This window comes from Dasypus novemcinctus, chromosome 21 (genome assembly GCF_030445035.2).
Source record: "Dasypus novemcinctus isolate mDasNov1 chromosome 21, mDasNov1.1.hap2, whole genome shotgun sequence".
Lineage (NCBI taxonomy): Eukaryota > Metazoa > Chordata > Mammalia > Cingulata > Dasypodidae > Dasypus > Dasypus novemcinctus.
The window spans coordinates 86,474,169-86,493,666 of NC_080693.1; the positions used below are offsets into that span (position 1 = coordinate 86,474,169).

At 48.1% G+C, this 19,498-nt stretch overlaps 1 protein-coding gene across 1 annotated transcript in view; it reads right to left on the reverse strand.

The window, feature by feature from the left end:
* Positions 1–2,693: 2,693 nt before the first annotated feature.
* Positions 2,694–19,498, reverse strand: part of WDR45B (WD repeat domain 45B) — a 37,917-nt gene continuing 21,112 nt past the window's right edge. Inside the window, exons 6-10 of the mRNA XM_004475801.5 lie at positions 6,887–7,077; positions 5,432–5,517; positions 4,878–4,979; positions 4,460–4,581; positions 2,694–4,047 (exon numbers count right to left, since the gene is read on the reverse strand). Coding sequence (XP_004475858.2) covers positions 3,941–4,047; positions 4,460–4,581; positions 4,878–4,979; positions 5,432–5,517; positions 6,887–7,077 — 608 coding nt within the window. The 3' untranslated portion in view covers positions 2,694–3,940. The remainder of the gene's footprint in view (positions 4,048–4,459; positions 4,582–4,877; positions 4,980–5,431; positions 5,518–6,886; positions 7,078–19,498) is intronic.

Sequence of the window (19,498 nt, forward strand, 5' to 3'; positions counted from 1 at the left end):
TCTCACCAGTCAGCTGCCACACGTTGAGGCAAGATGGGTGCCGATCTCTGCAGGGTTCAGCCTTCCTCCCTCAGCTACGGGCTCGCATGGCTTCTCTCTCTTCCCGAGGCTGCAGGATCAAAGTTCTCTTCTCTGGCATCTGTGGAGCGCTCTATTCCTGTGTATCTTCTTCTGTCTCTTCTTGAGTGAGTGCCCGTTTACTTAGCCCAAGGGGGCAGGGACTTAACCAGAGCCACGCCTACTGACTTGTCAAACTGAAGCCCTATTCTTAACATAATTTAATCAAAGCCCTCTCAGCAGAACTTAATACAATCAAAGGGTATCACGCCCAGAGGAACAGACCAGTTTATAAACATAATCCTTATCTTCTTTTGGAATTCATAAATAATCTCACAGGCCTTCACGTTCTGTCCACGCACTCCCTGCCACCTGCCAGCAGCACCAGGAGCTTCTGGTTTCCAGCACTGCCCCAAGGATCTACTTGGCTTTCTCTCGTCTCTCAACTGTCTTCTCCCTTTCTCACCACTGCTGTGACCACACCGCTCACTACAAGAGAGAATGCTAGTATTGTGTTTTGTAAAACACAACCATCTGAGTTCATTTAAAGAACATAAAAAGCAGTTAATGCTTTAAATTCTTTGTAATGTGAAATAATTCAGACATGTCTGCACATTAAGAATGCTTCAGGGAAGCGGCTGTAGCTCAACTGATTGGGCTCCCGTCTACCACATGGGAGGCCCTGGGTTCTTGTCCCGGGGCCTCCCTGTGAAGGCGGGCAGGCCTGCACGCCGCAGAGAGCCGCAGCCTCCATCACCACAGAGTGTCGCCTGGCCTGCAAGCGCCACAGAGAGCCGACTCAGCAAGGTGACACACAAAAAAGAGACAAGCAAAAAAATCAAAACAAAACGCAGAAGAGCGCAGCGATGGACACAAAGAGCAAGACGGCAAGCAAGCCTCAAGGGCAGAGGGAATGAATAAAAATAAAATACAGGCACAGAAGAACGCACAGCGAATGGACACAAAGTAGACAGCAAACAACAACAAAAAAAATTGCGAGGTGGATAAAAAATAAAAGAACGCACCAATCATAGCTATGGAAATTGGTTGGAATCTCTCAAAGTGCTAAAAATGTACTTTTTCCCTATTTCCTCAAAAAATGCTGGCGCATAGGACCCTACCATCTGAAACTTCAAGTCCAAACTATTTCCAAAGATAAGCCCGATCCAGAACTTGAGGCTGCCCTGCTCAGGAAAGGGGCGGGCCACCAGGGTTCTCTGATGCCGAGAAGGGTCTAGATCTTTGAACTCTTGTCCTGTTTGTAAAATAGGCTTTTTCGCATTTTGATAATTAACAGGGGGCACAAAAGAATACTTAGTTTCTTTCCACGCAAGTTGGAACAGCTTAATGTGTCTTTAAAGCACGCACATGTGCCTGCGGTGCTGGGCTCCACCTGGAACCTGCGGCCACGTCACAGTGGAGACAGCGCCGTCAGTGCCCACTGCCGCTCCACTCCCACCACTTAATCATTTCCACAGTCTTTGAAACTCCAATCAAATTTTGTGTTTTTTTAGCTATTATTGCAGATATTTTTAACTTCATCTGGAAGAATTAAAGCTTCAGAATGAGTAGGCATGGGCAGAACCGTGTACCAGAACTTGGTTTTCCTGCAAATGACATTTTAAGCTGGTGGATAAGGAATGGATTAGCTGGTAAGCGGCATTAAAATGCAATGCCTGTGTAATTTATCATCCAAAGCAAGACCCTTTTAAGCAGTGAAATGCCACGTCGCATGAGACCCAGGACGCCAGCACCAACCAGGGCAGCCACTGGCCGGCACGGCCCGGCCTGGGCTGAGCACCACGGGCGGAGCGGGCGCCATCTCCTCGGGCACTTAGGTTACCGAATCAACTGAAGAAAAAGCCGAGAAAGAACACCTGCAGAACACTGCTATTTTAGTCATAAACCATGAAGGAAAAAGGCTGCTAGATTTAAGTACATTATACATTATATAGTATGCTCTGACATGCTGAGTTTAAAGAAGTAAAATGCTGTTGAAAAGGAGAAATTATAAACCCAGAAGCATGGGATTCTTCTCTGGAACTGGCAACACCAAGAAATTTTGCCTTAGAATTTATATATTTTTACAGATAATTTTTAGTTTTACAGTGAACATGTGATGTACTTTTCTATCAAAAGTATTTTCTAATCCATTTTAAGGAACACAATTTTGGCAAAACGTTAAGTTCTGAAGGTGTGATCAGAGCTCACCGTGGAGAGGTCAGTGCTCGAGCAGTGGAAAACGCCGCCGTCCCAGCGCCTGGTTGAGTTTGGAAAATAAACGGGTAAAGCCTTAGCGCAGGCGGGTCCACCCGGCAAAGCCGCCGGGACGCGCAGGGCCCCTGCAGCCCCCCGACGGGGGTCACCATGCTCGGCCGAGCCCTGTGAGCTGGGGTGCCCTGTCCCCCGGCAGCCTCCCCGGCCTGCCTGCCCCCCTGCCCGGGTGGCGCCGGCCTGGGGCTGCGTGCTCCTGGCAGGACCCCATCTGCTGGGCTCCCGAGGCCAGACCGATGGCCCCGTGCCCACGCGGGCTGCCCAGCCCTCAGCACCCGCCCTGGAGCTGCGCCCGCCCCAGTCCTGAAGCGCCAGGAGACACCACAGTGGAATGCACCCTATTTCCCCTTTTGGGTAAAGAGTACAACAAATTAGTCACTTTTATTTAAAAGAAACGTAATGTTACAAGTGTGCAAAATTAAATTCATGATTAAATACACATAGAAGTAACATGCATACTTTACATCGAAACCCACAGTTAGTTGATTACAAGACAGCGAAGGAACCGGCACAACCAAAAGCTGCTGCATTTTAAATGTTTGCAACCTGAAATCAAAAACTCGAAATTCTCTTTAAAGGGAACTTAAGAAAATCAAATATATACCTCAGGTAGTACTATTTTAGTACCAAATTTTAAAAAATGTTATGTGCCTTTCATTCCCAAAACATTAGTGTGTAGCTCTTCTCATAAATTTTGGGGAGAGAAAACGACAGTGAGGGAGCTCCGTGGAAATGACGGGCTAAGGCATATGCTCGACGTGAACAGAAAAAGCTCGTGGGCACCCCACTCTGCTGGAGGGATGGAGGCTCCCTTTGTCTACGCTAAGTTAAATGACCTCGCTCTTATGGCTGGTTTTTAAAGTCTATGCATTACTTTACTTTGTTCCTTACACATAACAGAAACGCAGTTTGAACCGGAATTAAAGCAAACCCTCCTGGTTCAGGAGAGCAGTCTCGCGGTGTGGAGACGCCCCGTCCGCCGTCCGCCGCCCGCAGCAGCGGCCTCGGCGCCGGGAAGTGGTGGTGGAGCCTGGAGCTGGCTTTCGCTCTGCAAGCGCGGCCGAGGGGCGCCTGGGAAGAGGCGAGCTGCTGGCACAGGCGCGGCCGGCCCCTCCTGGCAGTGCCCTCCTCCGCCCACTCGCTGCAGCAGCAGCCCCGCCCTGCTCCTCTAAGGCAAGCTGCTGGTGGTGGTGGTAGTTGTAAAATCGCGTTACGCTGAGAACTAATGTTTACACGGCTGTCCGCCCCCCAACAGACGCGGTGACGGGGGAACCTGTGGCCACAGAGGAGCTGGCGTGCTCGCCCTTCCCAGCCCGGCCTCCAGGTGCGATGGCGTCCCCAGATGCTAGGAGTGGCGGGCAAGGGGAGCCGGCCCCGCCCGAGCTAAGCGTCACGGCTGAACTGAGATGAGAGCCAGCAGCCAGGCGCGCCCTGCGCAAAGCCCCTCGCGCCTGCTCCAGGCCGGCTGCCGGTCCTTCCCTCGAACGCTGGGGGGCCTTTCCGGGAAGCAACGCCCTGAACGGCTCCAAGACCAGGGGTCAGCCAGGCAGTCCAAGGGCCCGCAGGGTGGGGCCCGGTGGGCAAGAGGGCGGCCGGCCACAGCCCGGAGTCACAGCTTGTCGTCGGTCATGTCGAGGAACTGGGCGTAGACGTCCCGCGTGCACTCCCCCTTGGGGCTGAAGAGGAATCTGTAGTAGCTGCCGTCAGCACAAATTGCTGCAACACAAGCAAGCCTGTTACCCACGCGCCTCGCTGAGCTGAGCGGCAAACGGACACGGGCAGGTCCGAGAGGCTCCGCGTCTTCAGAACACATGGCCAGGAAGGACTGCAACTGCTCTAGGGGCACGACTGTAGCTGGCTAAACCAAGCATCAGTCCCAACAATTTCCTGGGGAAACCTGGACCGAGGGGCCAGGAGGGGGCAGGGGCAACCCCGGGTGGCTGTCCCAGCTGAGTGGAGCCCCTGGCACCCAAAGAGGAGGAATGGGGCTGCGGGAGCTGGGGCCATGGAGCCAGGGCACGGGAAGCCCATCTGAGGCTCTGTGGAACAGCCCTGGATGACGGATGCAAGAGGGGACGGGCCCGCTGTGACCCTACTGCTCTCACCCCAGGAAGGGCCACCTGCTCACCAATGACGGCATTTGGCTCTGTTCCAAAGGCACAGATGCATGGAGAGCCTGAGGGCACCTGGAATTTGGAGAAACTCCATTTGGAACTGAAGTATTTTGGAAGGAAACTGGCTGATGCCAAACTGTGGAGATAAAGAAGAAAAGAAAACTATTATGTTCAGATACAAGGCCAAAAAGGTATAGAAAATCCACCTGCTTGAACCCAAAATGCTGTTAGAAATACTGAAGTTTTCTTTAATCTAATATAACCTTAACCTTTATAAAACTTGACAAATTCTACTTCTGCATTTTATTTTGTATTTGATTTCTCACATGGAAAACCTGAATCCGAATAAACAGCTTTATGCTAAAAGCAGGGACAGCCAGCACGGAAAGGCCTCAGCCGCCGCCGCCTGGGCCCAGCCCAGCGGCCGCCCACCTGGACTGCTTGTTCCTCTTCGGGTCTTCGGCAGCAAAGACGTGCACTGTGCCGTGGTCACTGGACACGCAGATGAGCGAGGCGTCCTGGTTGAAGCTGATGCTGCAGAGACCAAGAGGGCTCAGGACTCATGCTGACGTGGAGACCCCCCGGGACATCTGGGACCCTGGACTCTCAGAGAAAGAATCCAGTCTCTAAATGGGGCTGACGCAACCCCAGGTGAGCTACCAGGTCACCAGCATTTGCTTTAAATGCCGCAGATAAAAAAATTAAAAACCTACAGAAACGTAAGCTGGCACGTCATGAAGTGATGGCATAAGCTAGCAAAGTGCAGTGATGGGTTAGAACAGTAACTGCCGTTTTCCTTCTACCTGCGTGCGTATTTCCGACTTCCCGTAAGAAACCAATACGAACAGCAGCGCCCTGACCCCGGCACCCAGCAGCCCATCTCCCCAAGGGGCTGGCCCTCCAACGCCACTGTCTCCAGGGCCCGTTTCAGTGTAAACAACCCAGAGCCACCACCCTCTGTGCGGTGAAGTCACACACATTCTCACCAGTAAATGTTTGCTGCTTGAGATCCTCTTCGTAGTTCCTGGATCAAATGCCCTGATGAAGTATCAAATATTCTTATAAGGGTCCCCTTTGAAAAACAGTGAAGTGTTTTATTATCAAAGGTTCATAATTTTCAGTTAGTTCTTCACCCTGACTTAGTCACAGCCCTATCAGCCTACACGGGCCCCTCCCCGACGCAGCCACGATGTCCCAGCAGACCCGGAGCACAGCTGGCGGGCAGCAGCCACGAGCGGGAGCGGCGCCAGGCCCGCTCTCGGCTGGGCTCCAGAGGCCGCTCGACCTGGAAGGGCATCCTGCCCTCCTGACCGGTGAGTGTGCCGGCCACCGGTCACGACCTCGGGCAGCTGCCCTCCTGCTGGCCAGAGGCAGAGGCGTGGCCCAGCGGGGCGGAGCCGGCACCCCTGCCAGCCCTCCAGATCCTCAGAGAGGGTGCCCGGGAACCTCTCGGGTGCCAGGTTTCTCAGGAACGGGTGGAAAAATCTTTTTTTAATTTCGCTGGTAACGTCTCCTCAAATACAAAGAAGATTCCTCAGCTGGTTCTGACAGCAGCCCTTGTGGAAAATACTTAATTCCTCCACCAGCCCCTCTTCTTGTGGGAAGGCGGCAGGGAGCCCAAGTGCTGAGGGAAGCACTGCTCATGGCAGGAAAAAGAGAGGAATCCCCAAATTGTGTTACTCAAAATAAAAATGTCACAAATTTGGCAGAGTTTGATTTACACTGATTGGGTTGGAGGGTACTACTGGGTTGGAAAAACCAGAAAGTAGCAAAGTTCATATACAATCCCAGTACTGTAATCAGGATTAAAAAATACAGGGAGGCAGGAAAGAAGAGAGGATCTAAAGATAGAAAGGGTCAGAAAAAAATCACTTAAAAATGTAAAGGTCTCGTGTCGGTCAGCTTCGGCCCCCCACAGGCCACCGGTCCCAGCAGGGACCACAGGCCCCGTGGGGAAGGGGCTGAGGCTGCATCCACGCCCCACAGGGCAAACAGCCACGGGCCTGGGGCCTGGTGCCTCAGCACAGGCTGCATCTCCTACAAATTGACACCAAGCTTGAAGTCTGAATAAAACCACAGGAAAGAGATCCATTTTCCTTTCTTAAAAACCTGATTTAATTCAAGCCAAAGGAAGTAAAAAAAATTTAAGTTTTAAAGTTATAAAAATGTCCAACCGTTTTTACCTCAGGCAAGCCAAAGGCTGCTACGGCCAATATTTTAAATTAGGGCACGTGGTGCTTGAGTGCGGCCGTACTGCGGACCTGCCTCGCTCTGGATTTTACTAACGCGTCTCTCTCACATTTTCAACGCGCTGGCTTCAAGGACGGGGGCCTTAGGCCGGTCCTGGCTGGCCTCCCGGTTGGCGTGGCCAGCCCGGCGGCGGCGCCACATGGGCAGGCGCGGGCGGGGGGGCGCGGAGCAAGCCGCCAGGCCACGCTTACTTTCTCGGAGGCAGTTGCGATCCTCGTGCCCTGCAGGTTGAGCGCGATGCAGCTGAGCACGCCCTCGTGGGCGGGGATGTCCACGGGCGGCTTCTCGGTGCTCGCCAGGTCCACCAGCTGCACGTGGCCCGTGTGTGTGCCCGGGAAGGCCAGCAGCGAGTTGTTACTATTTGGACACAGAACACAAAGACCTGGAGACAGAGAAAATTATCAATGACTTGAGATGGCTTTTTATTTCCCACAGCCAAAACCTAGTCTCTGGCCCAGGATCCCAAGGAAGAAAAACATTTTTTAAAAAGTTCTTAGGGGCAGCAGACTTGGCCCAGTGGTTAGGGCGTCCGCCTACCACATGGGAGGTCTGCGGTTCAAACCCTGGGCCTCCCTGACCCATGTGGAGCTGGCCCACACGCAGTGCTGATTCGCGCAAGGAGTGCTGTGCCACGCAGGGGTGTCCCCCGCGTAGGGGAGCCCCACGTGCAAGGAGTGCGCCCCGTAAGGAGAGCCGCCCAGTGCGAAGGAAAGTGCAGCCTGCCCAGGAATGGCTCTGCACACACGGAGAGCTGACACAAGATGACACAACAAAAAGAAACACAGATTCCCGTGCCACTGACAACAACAGAAGCGGACAAAAACACGCAGCAAATAGACACAGAGAACAGATAACTGGGCGGCGGTGGGGGGAATAAATAAATCTTTAAAAAAAAAAGTTCTTGGATTTTCAGTTACGTAAGAATCACAAAATTAATTTAAAATCTTAATTGTAAAGGATGTCAGAGAACCAATGGAGCCCCTTACATTGTAAACATCTGCTGAATAACAAATCACTGACTGACCTTGGTCAGAAGTGCCACCTGCTGGGGGGGCGGTAGGGAGAAGCATGCATGTGGCACGTGGCAGCATGTGGCCCACAGCCAGGAAATGCCTACATGCACAGCGTGGGGAGCCAGCGAGCTTTACGAGCGGGACGAGAGAGGCAGGGTCTCCAAGCAGAAGAGCCCCTCACAGCTCTGGGCCGAGTGGAGTGGCCTTCGTCTCAGGATGGACACACCCGGTCAGGTCCTGCTCTCCTCAGCAGGCCTTTTCTTCTCAGAGCTCTATATACAGGTCCCAGCGACTACCTCCGAATGCCAAGGACACCACGACAGGCCTAGGGCGCCCAGACTGCAGAGAACGGTCAGTCTAACTGGACACCTGCGTCCACCCTGTCCTCCCTCCTGACCGCAGCCTCGCTTCCTTCGCCGTGAGCCAGGAGTGGCTGCAGCACCCACCTGCCTCTGGCGACTCCAGGGTTCTTGCACAGCGTTTATGCCTGCTCCATACCCGGCAGCGCTCCTTACAAAGCAGCACTTTGGAATCAACTTAGACTAGTAGCTCCACTGCTGCAGCACAGCTTAAATTATTCTTGGGCAATCTGTCAAAACCAGTTGAGCATGTCCGTGGGTCTATTTCAGGAGTCTCTTCTATTCCATTGAGCTGGCACCGCACCCTTTGGGATATTTTAGCTAATTTCAGTCATGAAATCAGGAACTATGAATCCACCAACACTGGTTTTCTTTCCCAAAACTGTTTTTGCTATTTTACATTCTAGTTCCTTTGCCTGTCCATAGAAAGTTTATCATCAGTGTGGTAGTCTACAAAACCCCTGCAGGGAGGACGACCAGCAAGATGGCGGTGCAGTGAGGAGCTCCCGGAGTCGGATCCTGCTACAGGGCAGTTAGCAAACACCCAGGGCTCTCTCGAGCTGCTGAAGCACCTGTGCGGGGGCTCCAGGCGACCAGAAGAGCATCCTGCCACATCCTTGAAGGTATAGAAAGAGGAAACTGTTCATCTGCAGAGAAGACTCGTAAGTAGAGGCTCCACGCCCCGGAGGCCAGAGCCCATCCTCCACTGGAGGCTCAAGCCGCCTCGGGAGCTGCTCCATGACTGGAATTGAAACCTCCACTTCCCAAAAACAGGGAGGAAGAGACGGTTGAGCACCAATTCAGCTACTGATGAGGAAATTCAGTGGGCTACAGCATAATCCCAAAAACAGCTAAAGTTTGAGCCTGTCCAAGTTAGAAAGAAGCCGGGAGCTGCCACCTTAACTCTGCGCCTGGCACGAGGGGAAGCGGGGCAGACTGAGGATCCCAGTGCTGGTGGGGACCGGCTTCTTCCCACCCAGGTCTGATTGCAGCTCCAGCCTAGGCCCCAGCCCCACCTCCAGCAGGGAGGAAGCTGCAGGGACCTGCACCAGCCTCTCTGGGAAATCACCAGCCAAGCCGCGGAGGCCGTGATTATCCTACCCTGGCGGCACGAGCCGCCCAGGAGCTGTTCTGTGGCTGAAATTGGAAGCTCCATTTCCCAAAAACAAGAAAGGAGGAAACGACTGGCTGCCGATTTTGGCTACTGACTGGTAGGCTCACCTGGCTAAGACATAACCCTGGGAACAGCTGAGGTATGAATCTGCCCAAGTCGTAAAGAGGTCTGTGGCCACCATTTTGACTCCGCCCCCAGCCTGAGGGGAAGCCAGAACCAAAATCATAGCGACAGCAGGAACAGGATTCGGCTTCTTTCACCCAGATCGATCTGCAGCCCTAGCCTAGGCTTCAGCCCCGCCTCTGGCAGGCCTACACAGGTAACTGCAGGTAACTTTTACTGGCACAGAATGAAAATTGCAAGTCTACCGGGGCAAGTGTGATCATCTTGGACCTGCACTGCATAGATTGCTGCCCACGCCTGCAGCTCCATCCCTGCCCCAGGAGGGGAGAAAGGGGTGTGTAGCGTCATCAGTCTCTCTGGGCAACGACAGTCTAGGCCTGCACAACTTGGATTATTCCACACAGCTGTGACTCTGTCCCTACCCCTGGGAAAGGAGAAACTTGGAAGAAGCTTCATTGGCACCTGGTGCAATGAGGGCAGCTTGAGCCTCCACAGCTTACAGCACCAACTGCATGCTTGGCTCCTACTGCACAACCAGCAAGGGGGAAAGGATAGGAAGCCCTAAAATAAAGAGAAAAACTGCACCTAGAAAAAATACTCTAGTAAGCCAGATGCGAAGACACCAACAAAAAATTACAGTCCACACCAAGAAACATGAAGATATGGCCCAGTTAAAGGAACAAGGTAGGCCTCCAGATGACATAAAGGAGTTGAGACAACTAATCATAGATGTTCAGACAAATCTCCTTCATAAATTCAATGAGATGGCTAAAGAGATTAAGGATATTAAGACAACAGGTGAGCACAAAGAAGAATTTGAAAGCATACACAGAAAAATAGCAGATCTTATGGGAATGAAATTTAAAATGGATGAAATAAATGAATTTATTATTATTCAATAAATGAAATTTTAAAAACATTGGAATTATAGCAGATTTGAGGAGGCAGAAGAAAGGATTGGTTAGCTTGAAGTAATGGCCTCTGAAAGGAACATACAAAAGAACAGCTAAAGAAAAGAATGGAAAAAATTGAACAAGGTCTCGGGGAACTAAATGACAGCAAAAGACATGCAAACATATGTGTCATGGGTGTCTCAGATGGAGAAGAGAAGGGAAAAGGGGCAGAAGGAATATTTGAAGAAATAATGGTAGAAAATTTCCCATCCCTAATTGAAGGACATAGATATCCCTGTCCAAGAAGCACAATGTACTCCCATCTGAAAAAATCCAAACAGGCCAATTCCAAGACACATACTCATCTGAGTATGTGACATCATACTCAGAATATCAAATGCCAAAGACAAAGAGAGAATTCTGAAAACAGCAAGAGAAAAGCAATGCATAACATATAAGGGATACCCAATAATATTAAGTGCTGATTTCTCACCAGAAGCCATAGAGGGAAGAAGACAGTGGTCTCATATATTTAACATACTACAAGAGAAAAACTTCTAGCCAAGAATCTTATATCCAGCAAGACTGCCTTTTAAAACTGAGGGCAAGATTAGAATATTCATAGATAAACAGAAACTGAGAGAATTTCCAAGAAAGACACCAGATTTTCAGGAAATACTAAAGGGTATGCTAGAGCCTGAAAAGAAAAGCCAGGAGAGAGAGGACTGGAAGAGAGTCTAGAAATGATGATTATATCAATAAAAGTAACTAAAAGTGTCAAAAGAGTGGTGAAAATAAAATATGACAGATAAAACTCAAATAGGAATAAACTTAACCAACAATGTAAAGCACTTGTATTCAGAAAACTACAACTCAGAGTTAAAAGAAACCAAAAAAGTCCTAAAAAAATAAAATAATTTTTTAAAAACCCTGCAGGGTATTTTGAGTGAAACTGTACTGACCCTGTGTTTCAGTTTTCAATTTGGGGAGCTGACATCTTAGCATTGTCTTTTAATCCACCACTTTATCACTCACCATTTCTTTTTTTTTTTTAAGATTTATTTTTTATTTATTTCTCTCCCCTTCCCCGCCTCCCCCACACACACTTGTCTGCTCTCTGTGTCCATTCACTGTGTGTTCTCTGTGACCGCTTCCATCCTTATCAGCAGCACCGGGAATCTGTGTTTCTTTTTGTTGCGTCATCTTGTTGTGTCAGCTCTCCGTGTGTGCAGCACCATTCCTGGGCAGGCTGCACTTTCTTTCGCACTGGGTGGCTCTCTTTACGGGGTGTACTCCTTGCGCGTGGGGCTCCCCTATGCGGGGGACACCCCTGCGTGGCAGGGCATTCCTTGCACGCATCAGCACTGCGCATGGGCCAGCTCCACACGGGTCAAGGAGGCCCAGGGTTTGAACTGTGGACCTCCCATGTGGTAGGTGGACGCCCTGCCCATTGGGCCAAGTCCACTTCCCCATTCACCATTTCTTTAGGTCTTCTTTGGTTTCTCGGCCTTGAAAGATCAATAAGAAAGCACAGGAAAATATCTATGGCAAAGAACAACAGTGGAGAGATGGGAATGCGACCATCTTGTGTGCGGGGCATTCTCAGCACAGCTGGGCCTAAAGAAACCTGCCAGCAGCTCTCAGGTAGACACTCTGTATGTTGGACCTGCCGGTAGGCTGGTTCTCACTGGCCGTCCAGGAGCAGGTGAGCCCGGCCTTACCCTGGTGCCCGCAGCCCACGCGGTGGCCCCTCACGGCGAGATGCACAGACGACCAGGTGCTCCTGCTGGAGCCTTCTGGAGTTAGTCCAACTATCTCATTTGACTGCAGTTTGCCACATGTTTTGTGATGGCAGAAAGTTGAAAACGATCTCAGTGACTACCAAAATGAACTGATGCAGTGGAACCGAGGACAGGCAGCGCCGACTCGAACCCTGCTCTGGCCTCTCCTCAACATGCAGTCTCGGGGGTCCAGCTGCTTCTGCTCGAGGAGCCAGCGCAGCTTCCCACAGAAGGACCTGACCACATGGCAGCAGGGCGGAGAGGACGCCACACCTACCATGCAGGCGACGTCTCGGGGGGTTCTGGGCAGCTGGGCAGTGGCAGAGGATTCCAGCTGCAGGGGGATGGTGGCAGTGCTGTACGCTGTCCACACAAACCAATGCCAAAGAGGAAAAGTGGAAGAAAGAGAAAAAGCCCAAAGCCAAGCCCTCGGCCACACTGGAGCATCGCACACCGCGTCCCAGGCCGCTGGCTCCTACGTCCCCACCGCTGTGCCACAAAGAGCAGGTGCAACGGGGAAAACCTGCTCAGAAGAGGGAAGAGGACAGTAGGCCCAGGGCCCAGGGCTGAGGGCAGCCAGGGCCAGAAGTCAAGCCGGCAAGCCGACTGTGGGGCGCACAGAGGACGGGAGAGGCATCCCCACCAGGGAAAGCCAAGTTAGCACGTGGGGTGGCCACGCCAGGGGAGCTCTGCCCCCACTGCAGAGGAGCCCCAGTGACCACACATGTGCCGAGGGACAGCAGGGCCAGGCGGAACCCAAATGGGAATTCCATACTCCTGTTTGAGTTTTGGGACCAACGGTTTCACTGAGAAAAATATCTTTTTTTTTTAAGTTTAAAAAACAATATTCATGAGAAGAATGATGCTCAGACACCAATAAATGTATATAACATCAAAAAAGTTTATAGGGATAAATGTGCCAATTGCCTAAAACCTAACCTCGAAAATAAAAAACGAAGGAACTACAGAACAGCGACACTTGCACTTCAGTAACAGACCAGCACCCCCAGAGAAAACCACTAAAATCCGCCTCATCAGACCAAAGGCTACAGGAAACCACTCAAGTCCACCCCGACAGACCAAACGCCATAGAAAAACATGAAAATCCACCCCATCAGACCAAACGCCACAGAAAACCACTGGAATCCAGGCCTGACGCCAAAGCAGAACCTACATCAAAAGCATGAATGGAACGCTCAGCTGGGCCGCGTGCAAACAGAGTGGCAGGCAAGGAGCGGGCGCCAGGCAACCCACACCGCCAGGCCTGGGAGGCTGCAGCCACCACAGGAAGGAAAGCGGCAGAGGGCAGCACCCGGCCACTGGAAGGTCTGCAGAGATGACAGTGCCACCAGGACAAGTGCTGAGTTCAAGTCAAACAGGGTACTTCCCAGCAGGAGATCAGAGCTGTCACAGAGGAGGCATCACAGAGAGCAAAGATACAAGAACATGCACAAGGTTACTTTTTAATTAAATAAAAGTTCATCCAAACAATCCCTCTTGCACCGATCCCATGGCAACCTCTATCTATGCAAATCTGCTATTTCCAGTCATCTCTAAGTCTCATGTGAGAGTCATCACTCAACATCTGTCCTTGTGTCCCTTGCTTACTTCACTGCGCATAATGTCCTCACGGTTCCTCCATTTTGCAGACTCTCTCGTGACTTCTTCTTAGGTCTGAATGGTATTCCACTTGCGTATGAATAAGCGTGTATGCACCACATTTGTTCACCTCCTCATCAGGGGATGGGCGCGTGGGTAGCTTCCCTCTTCTAGCAGTTGTGAATAACTGCGCCATGACTCCTCCCTCCGTTCATTTCCTTGGGGAGTATTCCTAGCTGTGGGATTGCTGGGTCATGTAGCAATTCCACACGTAGCTTCCTGAGCAACTACCGAACTGTCTTCTGCATCAGCTATACCAATTTACATTCCCATTTCTCCACATCCTCTCCAACACTGGAACTTTTTAAAATAGAAGCCTTTAGGGTGGGTGTGAAATGGTGTCTCATTGTGGTTCTGATTTGTATTTCTCTAGTAGCTAATGATGTTGAGCAACTTGTCATGTGCTTCTTAGCTATTTGTATATCCTCCTCGGAGAAATGTCTATTCAAGTCTTTGACGCATTTTTCAATTGGGTTGTCTCAGTATTCTTGAATTGTAGGATTTCTTTGTATATTCTGAATATTGAACCCTTATCAAATACTTGGTTTCCAAATATTTTCTCCCACTGAGTAGGCTCTTTTCACTTAAATGATGAAGTCCTTTGATGTCTGTATTAGGCAGCCAAAGGGGTGCTGATGCAAAATACCAGACACTGGTTGGTTTTTATAAAGGGTATTTACTTGGGGTAGGAGCTTACAGATATCAGGCCATAAAGCGTAAGTTATTTCCCTCACCAAAATCCATTTTTCACATGTTGGAGCAAGATGGCTGCCAATGTCTGTGAGGGTTCAGGCTTCCTGGGTTTCTCTGGGCTCAGCTCCTGTTTTCTCCACTAGGTCATCTTTGCCTCTCTCCACAAGGTCAGCTGAAGACTATCAGGCAAAAGGCTCTGTCTCTTTCCCTGGGGCTCCAGCCTAAGACTTCAGCATTAAACTCCAACATTTAGAACCCTCAACTCTGTCCTTTGCCATGCCTTTTATCTGTGAGTCACCATCCACCAAGGTGTGAGGACTCAATGCCCTAATGATGTGGCCCAATCAAAGCCCTAATCATAACTCAATCACGCAAAGGCACAGACCAGATTACAAACATTATCCAAAAGCTATTTTTAAAATTCACAACCATATCAAACTGCTACAATGCCTAAAGTTTTTAATTTTAATGCTATCCCATTTATCTATTTTCTCTTTCATTGCTTGTGCTTTGGATATAGTATCTAAGAGATCATTGCCTAACACAAAATCCTGAAGATATTTCCCTACATTTTCTTCTAGGACTATTATAGTCCTAGAAAGAAATATGGTTTATGCTTTTTTATCCATTCTGCCAATTTCTGCCTTTTGACTGGGGAGTTTAATGAATTTTCCTTTAGAGTAACTACTACAGAGCTTCCCTTCTGCCATTTTGCAATATGGTCCTTGTAAGTTTTATACCTTTTTCGTCCCTCAAGTCTTCTATTAATGCCTACTTTCATATTTATTTGATTTTTTAAAATTTTGCCTTTTGAGTTTTTTCTCATTTCTTTTTATATATATTTTTCATGTTTTCTCTTCAATTACCATATTGTTTAAATTTAACATCCTAAATCTATAACAATCACATTTGATTTGATACCAAATTAACTTCAATATCATATACACTGTTTTATTGCCCTCCATAAGGAAACATTTTTTGTTTACTTGTTACACATTATAACTTTATACAGTGTATGTCCCAAACCAAAGATTTATCAATACTTGAAATGCATTTCCATTTTAGAACTTGTAAAGAGTAACCTGAAGAAGTCACACACCAAAAAATACAACAATACTGGCATTTATAATCTACCAGGTCTCCATTTCTTTGTGCTGCTTAAAAAAAAAAAATCAATTTTATTGGTACATTTTAATAAAGCAAACAATTTGTCCAAAGTGTACAATCAATGGTATTTGGTATAATCAGTTTTGTATTCATCACTTCATCATTATGAGCATTTTCATTATTTCAACAAATAATAAACAAAAAAACAATAAACAAGTATACAAGCTAATTCTTCACCTCTCAATCTAGGTTTCTTTTGCTGCACATAGCTGCTATTTCTGGTTCTTCTCGCACAGTTATTTATTTACTCAGGAGTTTTACTGAGATATGTCCGCATACCTATCCAAAGTGGATAATCAATGGCTTTTAGTATAACCGCAATGTTGTGCAATCATTACCACAAAAAATTTTAGAATCATTTCATTACTAAAGAAAAACTCCACACCCCTTAGAATGCTTTCCCCAGCCCTCCATAACCACTAATCTAATATCATCTTTACAAATTGATTTTTACATTTTATATAAATGGAATCATACAACGTTACACTGTATCTTCGGTTCATAGTAGCACAATCGTACAGGATTTGTCCTCTTGTGTCTGGCTTGTTTCACTCAACATAAAGTCCTCCAGGTTCACCCATGCTGTCACGTTTTACAACTTCATTCCTTCTTAGAGCTGCACAGTATTCCATCGTGAATTCACCACACTATGTTTATTCATTCATCAGTTGTTTATCTGTGACTGTTTTAATCTCATTTTCATTTCTGAAAGATACTCTCTCTGGATATAAAATTCTTGGTGGCAACTGTGTTCTTTCAACACTTTAAGTATTTTGTCCCACTGCCTTCCTGCCCTCCATGATTTCTAATGAGAAATTGCCATTCAGTTTTGTTGGGGCTTGTTGCCTTTCTCTTCCAGCTTTCAGAACTCTCTCCTTGTCCTTGACATTCAGCCATTTGACCACTATTTCTGGGCCTGTATTTCTGTGAGTTTATTGTGTTTGTGGCTCTCTGGGCTTCTTGAATGTACATATCCATGTCTTTGTTTCAATTGGGAAGTTTTCTGCCATTATTTGAGTAACCCTTCTGTCCCTTTCTTCTCCTTCTTGAACTCCCATAGTCTGAGTACTGGTAGGCTTAATGGTGTCCCACAGGGCTCTCAGGCTTTTGTTTGCTTTTCAAAGTTCTTTTTCTTTCGGCACCTCAGACTGAGTCATTTCAATTGTCTTGTCTTTGACTTTACTGATTCTTTCCTTTGCCAGCCCCAGGCTGCTGCTGAAACCCTCCAGGGAATTTTCCATTTTAATTATTGTGGTCTTCAACTCTAATATTAATTTGGTTCCCCTTTTAAATGTTTCTGTCTTGAGAGTCTCAAGTTTTCCATCTTTGTTTTCCTGATATCCTTTAGTTCTTTCTCTGTGTTTTCCTTTATCTCCTTGAATATATTGAGGATCATGATTTTTCTAAGTCTTGATCCAGTACATTCAAAGTCTGGTATTGTTCACTGATGGTTTCTGAGTTTTTACCGCGTTCCTCTGTGTAGGTCTTTATTTCCTGTTTCTCTGTTTGTCTTATAATCTTTTGTTGCACTGTACATCTTAATATTCTAAAATGTTCTCCCTGGGGTTTATTCCCTGACCTATCTGTACCTGATGTTTTTACCTAGTAGTCATAGATAGTGACAGAGATTTCAAGTGTCAGCTGCACACAAAAGCAAAAACAACCAAACACCGCTTTCAAGGTGTTGCAGATGGCCACCACGGTGGCTGGCGCTCCAGCGAGAAAGTGCGCGCAGGGTCCCTCTGTCTCGCCTGAGCGTGTCTTGTCCTGGGCTGGTGCGCGCTCTTACCTTTGGTATTCCTCCCCACGGGGATTCGAATGCCCCCTGCTCCCTCGGCAACAGTTTCCCTGTCTGCGGTGCTCTCTTGCACGACTTAAAGCTGGTTATTCTTTTGTCCCAGTCAATTTGGACTTAATCGTTCCTTACACTTCTTCAGTCTAAGAAGTTACTTCTCCCTGCTTGGCAAGGCGAGAGGCATTTCCTTGTTCCTCTCCGTACTGCCCACCGACATGCAGGCACCGCCCCGCGGCAGGGGGCTACTCTTTTCCCACCGGAGCAGCACAGGGGCCCATAGAGGGGGCGTGGGCTGGCTCCACGGGGCGGGTAATGGACTCCTGGGGACTTCCATTTTTTGGCTATTGTGAACAATGCTTATAATGTTTATAACACCAGCTATGAACACTGGTGTATCTTGACCTGTTTGCAACCTGTTTGCACATTCTTTGGGTCTGCACCTAGAAGTGGAATTGCTAAGCCATATTCTATACTTAACTTTTTGAAGAACTACAATATTGCTTTCCACAATAGCTGCACCATTTTACATTCCCACCAACAGCGCACTAGAGAGTTCCAATTTTTCTGTATCCTCTCCACCATTTTTTTTAGTAGCTATCTTTTCATTTGGCATTTCCCTAATAACTAATGATACTGAGCATCTTTTCATGTGCTTATTGGCCATTTGTAAATCTTCTCTAAAGAAATGTCTATTCAAGTCCTTTGCCCATTTTTCTATTGGATTGTCTTTCTGTCTTTATATGTTCTGGATATTAAGCCCTTATCTAAAATACAGTTTGCGACTATTTTCTCCCATTCTCTAAGTTGACTTTTCACTTTCTTGATAATTTCCTTTAACGCACAGAGGTTTTTAATTTTGATGAAGTCAAATTTATTTATTGCTGCTTCTTTTGCTTGAGCTTTGGCATCATATCTAAGACTCCATAGCCAAATTCCTGGTCTTGAAGATCTGTAACTTTTTTTTTTTGCTTTTTGCTCTTTTCCTTCTCTTTATGATCAACTGTGAAAACCAAAAGTGTAGCACTGAAATGTGTTGTGTGTAGAGTGCAGAGCTTTCAGACAACAGCATGAAGGACAGGCAGGAGGCGATGGCCTGGGTTTTGCATCTTATGTGAGGGAGCACGACACTGTTGATGGACTGTGAGAAGTTAAGGGTGCACATTATAACCCCCAAAACAACCCCAAAAAATACTGGTGGGAAGCGGCTGTGGCTCAAGCAATTGAGCTCCCTGCCTACCACATGGGAGGCCTGGGTTCAGTTCCTGGTGCCTCCTGGAGAAGATGAGCAAGACAGCAGGCTGGCATGACAGGCTGGCACGGTGAGCTGGCACAACAAATGACACAAGAAGACACAAAGAAGAAACACAATGAGAGACACAATAAAGGGAGCAGAGGTGGCTCAAGTGATTGAGCATCTCTCTCCCACATGGAAGGTCCCAGGTTTGGCTCTCAGTGCCTCCTAAAGAGAAGATGAATGGACAAGGGTAGCAGACAGTGAATGGACACCAAGAGCAGACAGCAAGCACAAGCAGCAAGGAGAGGGGGAACAAATACATCTTAAAAAAAAAAAAAGAAGAACGATGACAAAAAGAGCAATGCTTCAGGAAGACATAATCATAAATGTGTGTGTGCACTGAAAGAGCTTCAGAATGTATGAAACAGAACTGGAAGTATTGGCAAAAATAGTAATTGAGGGAAGTGGAAGTGGCTCAAGTGATAGAGCTTCTGCCTACCCTATCAGAAGACCCGGGTTCAATCCCTGGGGCCTCCTGGTTAAAAAAAAAAAAAAAGAAGAGAAAGCGGCGTGCCTGCACAGTGAGCCAGTGCCCACGCAGCGAGCCAGTGCCCACGCAAGTAAGTCGCACAGCAAGATGAAGACACAAAAAAAGAGACGAAAGGGAGAGTCAAGGTGAAGCACAGTAGAAACCAGAAACTGAGGAGGCATTCATTCTGTATCTATTTCTCTTTTTGTCATCTCATCTCATTTTTTCTTCTCTAGGATTCACCGGGATTTGATCCTGGGGACCTCTGATGTGGAGAGAGGTTCCTTGTCACTTGTGCCACACCGCTTCCACCCCCAAAAGACATTATTGCCAAAATTGACAAGAAGAAATCGAAAGGTTGAATAGCCCTACATCTAATAAAGAAATTGAATTTGTAATTAAAAACCTCCCACAAAAAAAAATTTAGGTCCAAACAGCTTCAT